At 37.9% G+C, this 12,292-nt stretch overlaps 1 protein-coding gene and 1 pseudogene across 1 annotated transcript; both read left to right on the top strand.

The window, feature by feature from the left end:
* The first annotated feature begins 1,120 nt into the window (after positions 1-1,120).
* Positions 1,121-7,339, top strand: LOC101434256 (phosphorylase b kinase regulatory subunit beta pseudogene; annotated as a pseudogene).
* A 65-nt stretch (positions 7,340-7,404) lies between these two features.
* LOC139439888 (putative inactive deoxyuridine 5'-triphosphate nucleotidohydrolase-like protein FLJ16323) lies at positions 7,405-7,803 on the top strand. Its single transcript, XM_071218280.1, has one exon. It carries the CDS (start codon positions 7,405-7,407, stop codon positions 7,801-7,803), a length of 399 nt encoding a protein of 132 aa, XP_071074381.1.
* Positions 7,804-12,292: the final 4,489 nt, after the last annotated feature.

Raw genomic sequence — 12,292 nt, 5'->3', positions numbered from 1 at the left:
ATCTCTGTGTCCAATACAGAGAGAGCTAACTGTTTTAAGTTCATTATCTAATTTGATCTACACAATAATGATTATCTCCATTAATCTTCACAATAATCCTTCATAATTTTTCTAGTTTTTATTAACTCTCTTTTATATATAATAAAATCAGTGCTTGGAGAGTTTAAGTAACTTGCACAGAAGTGCACATGATCAGAATGTTCTACAGTCAGAATTTGGTATCAGGTCTGTGGATAAGTCTGACATCCTTTAGAACAAAATCTCATAACAGATGCAATGAAATACACAGAAACCATTTAGACATATGAATTCTCAAGAACTTCCCAAATGCTGCCTTTGAGCATAGCCTGTTTTGTTAATCAAGGACAGAAAGTTCATTTGTCAAAATCATCTATCAAGAAGTTATACATTAGGATCATTTGCCTTCCAGGAATCCTTTCATACATTTCCAACAAAAGGAAAATATCATACTGCCAAAGCCATGACTGGGCTGGGCAAACCCAAGAGCAGCTGCTTCTATTTTCTTGATCTACATCTGTGTCTAATAATTCATGCTTGACTTTGATGTAGTCATTGGCAATAACATTTTGCAAAATCCAGGATTTAGTCCAAGAATAAAGTTTCATTCTTTGTACATTTAACAATTTAACCAATTTCTCCACTTAAACCCCATTATTTCTCAGTGTAGCTACATATGCCTGACATGACACAGCATATCCCTAACAACAATGTACATCATCTGTGCACATAATCCTTATGTTCTTTGTCTTGTATTTGTTCCACTTATTTTTAAACACTCATAGAAACAAATTTATTATTAGTATGTTTTACCCTATTATATCCCTCCTAATGGGTTATATTTTATGACCATGCTATTTTATCCAAAATATATACTCTCCTTTGTACTTCATGTCATTCAAAAATATGAGAAACTTGCTTTCATTCATTTATTCACTCAGCAAAATTTTATTGAAAGCCTAGCATTTTTCAGACACTGAGTCAAGTAATAGAAATAAAAAAGTGAAAGATTTCAATCCCTAAATCCAAGCCAAGGAGGAAAATAAAATATTAAAATTAACAGTTGTCACTATCCCTGAACTGCTATCACACATATTACACAATGGGTTGGCTTAAACAGGGAAATTTATTGGCTCATGATTTTGAGGCTAAGAGAAGTCCAAAATTGGAGTGTAAGCAAGGCAATGCTTTATCCCCAAATCTGTAGCATTCTGGTGCTGACTGCTGGCAAATTGGGATTCCTGGGTTTATATTCCTGTCTTCCATCGCATGGCAATATCCTCTCCTTTCTCTTCCAGGTCTATTGACTTCTGGCATCTTTCATCTCCCAGCGACTTTCTCTCACCCCTAGCTTCCAGTTTTTCTTTATAAGGTCTCCAGTAATCCAGTGTAAGACCCAACCTCATTCACTTGGACCTCATCTTATCTGAAAATAACATCTTCAAGAGATCCTGTTTAAAATGGGTTCATATCCACTGGAATGCCAATCAAGATTAAGAACATGTCTAAATTGGAGTACATAATTCATTGGACCACAGTAGTAACTAATGATAATATTAATAACTATAATTTTATTAAAATAATGACCACATTACTTCTACTATTTCTCAAATATGTGAAAGAGGTCAGAATTTCAAATTAGTTCTGCCAGGATGCAAAAGTAGTTCCTGAATACCTAGATGATTTGCTCATGGCTTTAAACAATGAAACTGAGAATGGCCATAAAAAAAGTATATGGCACCTAAAAGGGCATAATCAAAAGGAGAGCATGGAGAAATTGAGACCAACATGGAAATGTTCTCATATGTGCAGAGTGTATTTTAAACTGATATAAATGTTTCTAAGATATACCTTCTTGTTCATTTTGAAAATAAGAAATATTTATATAATTAAATAGGATACAATACGTCTAGGTAGAATGAGAGAGGAAATCTCAGACTTGAATTCCAGTCATGATAAAAGCTGAATAGGCAATACAAGCCCTATCCAGAAAAATCTATGGCTGGTAGACAAGCCAAAGAAATCCAAAGCTTGCCACTAATGGTGGGCCCAATCCCAGTAGTAATCTAATCCCAGTAGAGACCTAATTTCTCCCTAATTTATCCACATAAGCATATCAGTTTTGTAGTCTTAGCATATATAAGTTCAAAACAAAGTTCTTTATTGGGGTGAAGTATAAAAGGAAATCAAGAAGTAAGGGAACCAAAAGTCCAACCCATTAGTTCCCAAATTTTTGAAGCAGTCTACTGGGAGTTTCAGCCATATTGTGTATGATGGATACTAGGTGACAAATCAGACTTCATTCAGATCTTACCTCATTTCCTTGCTCAAGGGAAGTCATAGAGCCAAGCTGTATCAAATAATCATCTGAATAAGTCATACGGACATCCAACCACCCTAACCCATAATGAGGGCTAATCCTTTTTATTGCACCATCAGATGTAGAGTTTTATTTTTCACTGGTCCACTGCCCTAAAGTTTGAAGAAACAGAAGTGAATCCTCTTCTCTTTTTGGTAAAAATAACTTTGGTGGCAGCAGGGTAGGGGGCAGAGCTGACAAGTGACCCTGGGGCAGAGGAGGCAAGGGCTGCAGGGTGCACTGCTGAAGTGAACAAGAAGGTCTGGGTCTGGAGCCCAAACCAAACACTCAGTTTAGCCTGGGACTCTTATGATTAGGATCAACAAATTTGAAATGACCAGCTCACCTGATGTAGTAATCTCTTCTTAAGGTCTGATTCAGGTTACGAACCTCTTAAAAGCATTGATCTTCTAAGACCTGATAATGAAATGGGATAAACTGGATCATTATTACAGAATTGTCAAATCAACATTGTTCTTGTATCAAAATTCAACCTCAGGTCTCTTTCCTACTAAAACATGCAGTGATAATCAGAAGGCCAAGACCCAGAACAGCCTGTACTGTGCTTCTAGGGCCTGGGCTTTGGCTCTTGCATACAGGCGCATTGATGATAACAAGGGAAGGGAAGGACCCATGAGCTAGAACACTCAGCTATAAAATGTATGCAGCCCTGTAGGAATGTAGGAATTCTCTACTGCTATATGTGTCAGGCTGATAAGGTCCAGCATTTAAGCAATATCCATGCCTCACAACATGTCTTCACTCTATTTCCACTGGATTCAACCTCTTTGACAACCCAGGTCTGTTCTTGGTCAGTTATATCTGTGGATCTCAACACTCACAATTGCAACAGGCAAACTTTGTGTTAACTGCTACCCAGGGAATCAAGACCTCACAACACAGATGCTTCCCTGCCACCTCTGCATCACTTATCCTGCATTTGCCGTAGATGATGAAACTCTGCTTAGCCAGGTACATGATAAAGTGGTTAGAAAATTAAAAGGAAAATATGGGTTTAAGTGTTTTTTGACAGGTGGGTATAGAACATCAACACCACTACAAACCAGCTAAGATTAAGCTATCTGATGGCATTGAATGTTAATTTCCCATATTTTTCCTTTACATGATTATTGATGGAGTTTTTAGACATAATCTCAAACAAGTAAAAGAATATCAGGATCTTCTGACTCCAGTAATTCATCAGACCACAGAAGGATAAACTATCATACCGAAGTATAATTATGTGTCAGCTGACATTGTAGAATATGTAAAACAAAACCCTGGGAGTCAAAAGTGATTTCCTAGTAACTGTGGCTGTGACGGAAAACTGTTTCTTTGGGGAGAAGCTCTCTGTATCATTACAAAACTCCCAACTGATGAATTAATCAGTCCTAAAAGCATTGGTCCTGTCCAGTGCTATATACTTCTATAAATTAACTTAACTTTAGTGTGAGGTTTTCCAGTCAGAGCCCACTGGAAAATGATTTGGTAGTTCATATAGTTCTCATAGCAGAAAGCCAATGCCTTCAAGTTTTTCTTAACATATATGCTGTTCAAGCTCAAACTCCTTAATAGGTAAAAACCTATTCATATACGGCCTCAGCAGGAGCTTGTGAAAGCTTATTTCCACCTGGATATCTATGGAAAGTTAGAAATCTCCAGAAGTCCAGATAGGTCATTGATTGCCTTGGTACATCAAAAATCTGTTACATTCTAGGAAAGACTGGTTTCTTATGCTATCATCTTTAACCTAAGTGATTTCTATATGTCTCAAGATGTTTTACGGCTGATAGATGACATAAAGAAAGCCCTACAGTACATTAAGCATTACTGGAAGATGCATGGACATCCACTTTACCTTGTTCTCATCCAGGAAGACAATATAAGAGGTAGTCAGTTCAACCCCAGATTAGATATTCTGGCAGCCTTTCAAAAAGAAATGGTTGGAGTAGTCAAAGTTCACACTGATCATCTACAGACGCTAATATTTGGAGCTGTAGTAGCATAATTCAACTTTCTACATATCAGTGGTAGAGAAGAACTTCCAGAATTTAAGAGTTTCAGGAAACTAGAACTTCCCAAACATTCAAACATCAAAAGATAAAGCACAACCCAGTGCTACTGAACTGGAACAGCAACCTGATATCACCATTACTCAATGGAAAAACAAACCCATCCACAGAATTCTTCAGAAACTGAACAACTGCAATTGTCTGGCTAGCCAAACCAACCTGCTGGGTATATTGCTCAAAAAAAGGCCCCACTGGATGAAAGGTAATACATTTATATGCTGAGTTTTGGCTCAGAGTGAGGCCACATTTGAGCAACAGGGAGGCACTCAGGAGGTAATGCTTAGGCAACCTATAATATTATTTTAAGTTTCAGTTTCAAAAATAAAGGTTCAGAAGTACAGTCATCACAATCAAGGGCTTTTCAATGGTCCATACTCCTTCAGTAGTCACTGCCCCTGTACTCAGGGGATTCTTGCTGTCCCATTAGGGAGTGTGGCAGAGCTCTCCAGGATGGGAATTTGATATTTCTTTGGTTATTGTGTGGATCTCCACCCACTGTAACAATGTCCCTTGAAACTTGAACACATTCATATGCCTTATACTTATGTCCCAGGTGACTCTCCTCCCATGCATCCCCCATCTTTGACACCACACCAATTATTCTCCTTTGCCACAGTTATAACCCTTCTGTGATCCAAAACTTCTTCAAAATTGAGACCAACAATAACTGAATATGATAGGAAAATGGTGTAATAATGATGGTTTTTAAAATAATGAATAAAATACAAAAAAATTCTTTTAAAAGTTTGACATAATATAAAAATTAAAAATAGGGGATGAGTCTCCCTGGCACTAAGAGATTACTACCAAGAACCAACCAGCAATGCCACTGGAAAAAGACCTTGACTAAAACGGAGAAAGGGTAAAGACAAATGAATTTATATGGCTTAGAGACTTAAAGGTGAGTTGAAAGGTCATTTCATAGGTTACTCTTATGCACATCTCAGCAGGAACTCATTGACTGCAAAAGTAAACATTACTTCAAATAGCGGGACTCCTGAGGGCTCTGGAGACATCCAGACACTAGAGGCAGGGCAGGAGTTTGGTGCCTTGCCAGTGGGCCCTATTTTGGAATTTACACTCCCCAGTGTTGTAAAGTTGGACTCAGTTGTGTTTTCCCTACACATGGCTCTGCTGCCTCTCCTTGAACCTATAGTTAGTATTAACGCTGATAGTTGTATGTCTAAGAGACTTAAATCTTTGGGCTGCCCATGTACCATTTAGGCCCTGAATTTCAACAGACTTGTAACACCCACTCTCCAGTTTACTGGACTCACCCAGGACAACCAAGGAGATGATGACTGACAATGACCATCTCAAGGAACAGAGAAAGTCCACAACTGCAAGCAAGAAAGTCCCATCCATCTGACTGATGGGATCTAAACCCCATCTTAATTAGAGGAGGATAGGGGAATGGCTGATGGACTAGAATAGACTTATAGTTGTTCTATTATAGACTTTTTGTGATACTAGGAATGGATGAACTTTTATCATTGATATGGAGGCAGTGGCCACTGGACATTCTAAGGGGAGGGAGAGGGAAAAATAGGCATAATTTGAGGGACATTTTCAGGACTTGGGAATTATCCTGAATGACATTGCAATGACAGATACAGACTATTGTATATCTTGTAATAATCCACAAAAATGTGCAGGGAGGGAGTGCAAACTACAATGTAAACTATAATCATCACTTAGTGGCAATGCTCCAAGATGTATTCATCACTTGTGGCAAAAGTACCACATAATGAAGGATGTTGTTGATGCGGGAAAATGTGAGAGGGCTAGGGAGTGAGGATTACGGGAATCACCTATATTTTTGGTGTAACATTTATGTAATCTGTTTCATTAAAAAAATATATAAAAAAGTGTATCAAATAGAAAAAGAAGGCCCCAATTTCATTACAAAGGAAGGTACTATTTCTAATTACATTGAGAGAGTCTATGAAAGAGCTGACAACAAAAAGTTTAGTTGGTTTTATGCCATGCAGCAAGTCTTAAATAAAGTTTGGATAGCTTGGCCCCATCCATTACTAATGTATTAATACAGAGCAAACTGGTAACTCTGGGTGCCTTTGGGCATGAAGAAAAGATTATTTCTAATTCTTTTTGCCATCTATTATAAGCATAATACACATGATGAGAGGGAAGAAGTCATGCAGCAAGAACTGGTCATCCATTTTTGGCTGGATCACCTCTAATAATCCTGAGCTGTTCAGTGGAATGCTGAAAATATGGATTAGGTGGATCATCCATGCCATGTAGTATGAAAGATAGGTTCGTGGCAGAGACAAGCCAGCCATAGACTTATATTGGCTGTCATCTAGTGAAGTAAAAAAACTTCTGTTGGCTATTCTCCAGCCTCAACAGAAGGGAAGATATTGGATGAACAGGCGTCAGATGGATGGGTCTTTGAATGGAACTCCCCCTGGGTTCTATGACTAAATTTGGCAGATCCTAGAGCATATGCCTAATGTTATCATTATAGCTGGTAAGCATTTGTCACAGCAACCAAACCTCTCAGATATAAGCATGTATGAAGTTAATTTCTCTCTCCTTGTTGAAGACATGTTGGGGAATATTGATAAGCCAAAGTACAGACAGATCATTGTGGAGCTACTAATGGTTATACTGGAAAGAAACCCCGAATTAGAATTTCAAGACAAAGTAGATCTAGACAAACTGGTGAAGGAAGGATTTCATGAATTTCAAAAACATGAGAGTAGGCTAAAGGAAGTAGAAAAAGAAGATGACATGATTTCCTTTCACAACAGTCTTTCCATGCCTGGGAAATAAAGGAACATGCAGCTATTTGACAAAGGTTATAATGAATTTGTTCCTGGGAGGAAAGGTCAAGCCCAGCAATGAAGACCCATGTCTGGATAGCTAATGAGGAAGGTAGAAGAGGCTGTGCTGAGACATTGACTAGAAGTGTGCTAAGTTTCATGTTGAAGCATGATCGAAGCAGCCAGCATAGTATGGACTGATCATGCTAGTGAAGTGTTTGCCATCCCCTTGACATTTGAGCTCCTCTTACCACTGAATCAACAGTTAAGGAAGGGAATTACTCTGCTGGCTGGGGTGATTGATCCTGACTATCAAGGGGAAATAGGACAGCATCTACATAATGGAGGTAAAGAAGAGGTTGCCTGGAATACAGGAGAGTCTCTAGGGCATCTCCTAGTATTGCTATGTCTTATGATTAAAGTCAATGGAAAATTGCAACAACCCAATCCAAGCAGGACTAACAATGGCCCAGAATCTTCAGGAATGAAAATTTGGGTCACCCCATCAGGCAAAGAACCACAGCCGAAGCATTTGCTGAGGACAATGGAAACATGGAATGGGAAGTAGAAGAAGGTAGTGATAAATATAAACTTTCACCATGTGACTAGTTACAGAAACGAGGACTGTAATGGTCATGAATCTTCTTTGTTTCATTATAATGATAACTGTATTGGTACACAAAGTGAATTTCTTTGTCTTCTTCCCTCAATTTTTCCCTTATCATATAACAAGTTGTATCTGTTTCCTTTTCATAATATTTGAGGATGTCAAGTTTGAGAGTGAATATTACCCAAGAACTTGCACCTTATTCTGTATGGAATTAGTGCATTTCTGGTTGTATATGAGTGAGTTGAACATTGTTAGGTAGAAATATAAATATATTCATGTCTGTTATTGTTTTTACTTAAAGACTAAGTATGGTTTAAGGTAATGTGTATGGTTGCCAAGTTGACAAGGGGTGAACTGTGATAGTTAGGATATTGTGTCAACTCAGCCAGGTAATTGTGCCCATTTGCTTGGTCAGGCAGGCACTGGGCTAACTGTAATACAAGGGCATTTATGGACTTTAGTCACCATTGACTTTACTGCAGTGATAAATCATAGATACTGATTACAATTACATCAATCGGGGAGAGTGTCATGAGCAATGAATGATGTTTTATCCAATCAGTTGAATGCCTTAAAAAGGGAAGTGATTCCAGCACTGAGTGAGACTTTCCCAGCTCTGTCTTTGGACAGCTGACATCTCCTAGAACTCACCAAGAACCTTCATTGGACTTTCATTGGATCCCCTTGTTGCAGCCTGCCTGCAGAATCCAGACTTTGTGCATCCCCACGGTCATGTGAGAGATTCTTATAAATTTGTGTACTACTGACAGATATCTCTAGTCGATTCTATTTCTCTAGAGAACCCTGACTAATACAGCTTGGTAGAATTATTGAACCTCTTTTGCATGCTACAGCCAATCCAGTGATAAGAAATACTTTTACTCAAGTGAGAAAAAGTTCTTATGGTTATATTAACAATAATAACCTTCACTGTAAGAGAGAAATAGTTTGTGGATTGAAAATTTACCTCAGTATGTTTCATGAAAATGAATCTTTGCTCTTTGGATTAAATTCCCAGCTCAGTGTTAACTGAGTACATACTGGTGGACATTTTTAGAGCATTGTTGTACTAGATGAAGATGTTAATATGCACCATAAAAGCAAAGCCAGCCGGCTGATATTTTGATTCTTAGAAACTGCATTATTAATATTATTTTAGTATACAGAGCTGTTGTACAATTTTTTTTAAAGATTTCTTTATTTATTTATTTAATTCCCCCCCCCCCCCCGGTTGTCTGTTCTCTGTGTCTATTTGCTGCTTCTTGTTTCTTTGTCCGCTTCTATTGTCGTCAGCGGTACAGGAAGTGTGGGTGGCGCCATTCCTGGGCAGGCTGCACTTTCTTTCACGCTGGGCGGTTCTACGGGTGCACTCCTTGCACGGGGGACACCCCTGCGTGGCAGGGCACTCCTTGCATGCATCAGCACTGCAACATGGGCCAACTCCACACGGGTCAAGGAGGCCCGGGGTTTGAACCGCGGACCTCCCATGTGGTAGACGGACGCCCTAACCCCTGGGCCAAGTCCGTTTCCCGAGTACAATTTTACCTTGTAAACATGACTGTGGTTTTGTTTTTGTGCTGACAATATGGTTTGAACTAAAATACCATGCTGTAAATCTATACCTTATCAAACGTTTTCTTTGATCATCTACTGAAAATGGGACATCTGTAGAATTGTTCAGAAATATGTTAAATTATGGGATTGTTAACCTAGTTTGTACTAGTAAAAACAGAATTAAAAATCATTAAAATTTATTTAGGAATTTTAGAAAAAATGTCCTTGGTAACATTGCATTTTGCAGATAATAATTGTCAAAAATTATTTACCTAATGCTTAAGAGATCGTCAGGAGTATTTGAGTACTTAGAGGAAATTTTTATATGATTCTTGTTGTCTTTAATTCATTTCTATTGGATAGATAATATCATAAAGAAATCCTCTACATGTGTTTCCACTTGCAAGTGTTGTAATTTGTAAACTTTACAGCGTGCTGATATGGATTGACCTGACTATTGCAGGTCCTGTCCTCTCAGTAATTAAGCACATAATCTGGACCAGTGGACAAACCAATGTCTCACATAATCCAGTCAAGGCTTGTAGGCTTTGGTTCAAAGTGATGAATATTTGTACTTCCTTTTTCAATCTGAAGAATCGTTTTCTTCAGATAGTATTTGGAATGGCAATAGGAGCTAAAGAATCCTTCTTCCTTTCTCTCGTCCATGATGCCATATAGTTTGAAATTACCATTAAAATTGTAAATTTGTTTTATTTTGTTTCCAGCAGCCTTTAAAACCTTTTTTTACCTGAAGTAATTTTTAAAGTATCAGCTTATTTTAAAATTTTGTGTTCATTACTGATATAATTCTTAGAGATACATAACAATATTTTTGTTCTTCCTAGATTCAAAGAACCCTATTTTCCATATTATATATGGAAGCACCAAAATGAACTAGTTTACCTTAGCCCCTGGGAGCTTTCTAATGACTCCTTTCTCATCTCAGTGAACTCTTTCACTGCTAAATTGTCATCATAAGCTAAAAATGATACATTCTAATCCTTTCCTGGAAATGAATCCTGGCAGTCTACCCCGAGCTCTGATATTTGAAATATTTTTAGTGAATATTTTACTTAAAATGTTTGGTTTTACTATTTTTTCATGAGAAAAGTAACAATTGGAAAATAGTAATTTGATGAATTCAGAAAATAGTTACAATAGTTATTTAAAATCATTTAATCAAAACAACTGTTTGAAAAATTCATTTTATAAAACTTTCCAACTACTTGATATAATCTGTTAGTCCCTTAGTCTCTTTGCATGGTTATGAAATATAGATTTGTATATAGTACTTCAAGCTCAGAGGGTTATTTCAATAGATTTGAGAGTTGAACATGGTATGGTGAAACACCGTGATACCAGACTTTCTGGTTAGACTATCAACCCCTGTACTTATTTATATCTGTGTCTCCAAGCACTTCAGTTCTCTGCATTTTATTTTCTTCATGTCTAAAATATTTCTCATCAAGTACCATAAAGAGATAAAGTACATTCATATTGTTTACTAAATTATGGCACAGTATGTAATTATTCTTTCTGTTTTCTTGGGAAATTTATACCTTCAACTACCCAATATGTCTCCTTATCTTAAATCTCACACATTGTAGGGAACCAAGCCCCCTCCCCGTGTCCTCAGCATGTAACTGCCTGTGTGACCTAAGCATAATTAAAGGTTATCAACCCTCCCAAGAGGGGAGAAATGTAAAGATGTTATTATAAGCTATAACCTTCCCAAAGCAGCAAACGTCCTTTGTAAACATCCTTCCTACAAGGGTAGTGAAAACATCAACACACCCCATGTGTATACTTCATGTGACCCTAGCAAGGGCTCTGTTTTCATATGCTATTGAATGTCCTCGCTCTGAAACGTCTTAAATATCACCCCTAATTTTCTCATCTCTTTGCAGAGTGCTCTCTTCATTCTCTGAAGTAAAGCCATCAGAGATTCTTTCCTGTCCATAAGTCCCAATAAAGCTTATGCCTGACTAAATGCCAGGTGTGTTCTTTGATCTTGCAGCCACACCAACTCATGCCATTCAAGAACTGGGTTGGGACAATTGGCGAGCCACAGCCAGGAGACCAAAGGACCACCAGCAGTAGCAGACATGAGCTCAGGGAAAGGAGAATCCACAGGGGAAATCCCCAGGTTGTCCTATAATGCTCATATGGAGAGGGGTGGCTGTCCTCCAAGGTGAGTGGGGACCACCAAGAGAATATGTGGATGTCCCAAAAACTCCAGCAGTTTGGCTGGTTGTGCTATAGCAGGTAGCAGAGCAGCTGCACTTAAATAAGGAAAAGAGAGACTTCCAGATAGTGGCCACTGTGGCATGGCCCCTGGTAGGAGACTTGCAGGTGGCTATGAAGGCAGAACAAGGAGCAAAGGCCTCCACACACTGATTAGAAGGAAAGTTAGTTATAAAGGGATATGAGCCTTAACACAAGCAGGGATAAAAGAATCCATAACCAATCATCTGTGCTGAGTTGGTGATCAGTTATATTGCCAAATTGTATAAATTGGAAGAGTTTAATGGGATATTATTTTAACAATGTTTTAAATTTTATTCACATTTTATTTTGATCATAACTTTCATCAAGGTGTTAAAAGAACTTTCAGTTTTGAATCAATAGTCTATGCCGTAACTTCAAGTCTAAGTGTACTCCTGAAGAGTAATCCAGAATATATGTGTTAAATGTCTGTCTAAACTGCTAAACTAGTGCTTAACTGTACTTATATTGCTCAAGTATACCTAACTCATTGCTGGTTACTAATAAAAGTGTTTCAAAGAATGAGCTTGTATATTACAGGCAACACTGATTCTAGAGGAGATCTTAAAAGCAGTAAAACTCAGATATGTGAAATGATGGAGAGCTTGGACATAGTCATACAAAGGAG

Source organism: Dasypus novemcinctus, chromosome 2 (assembly GCF_030445035.2).
Source record: "Dasypus novemcinctus isolate mDasNov1 chromosome 2, mDasNov1.1.hap2, whole genome shotgun sequence".
In the NCBI taxonomy this organism is placed as follows: Eukaryota; Metazoa; Chordata; class Mammalia; order Cingulata; family Dasypodidae; genus Dasypus; species Dasypus novemcinctus.
Note: the sequence above shows the minus strand (reverse complement) of the source record. Positions and strands in the feature narration are given on the sequence as shown.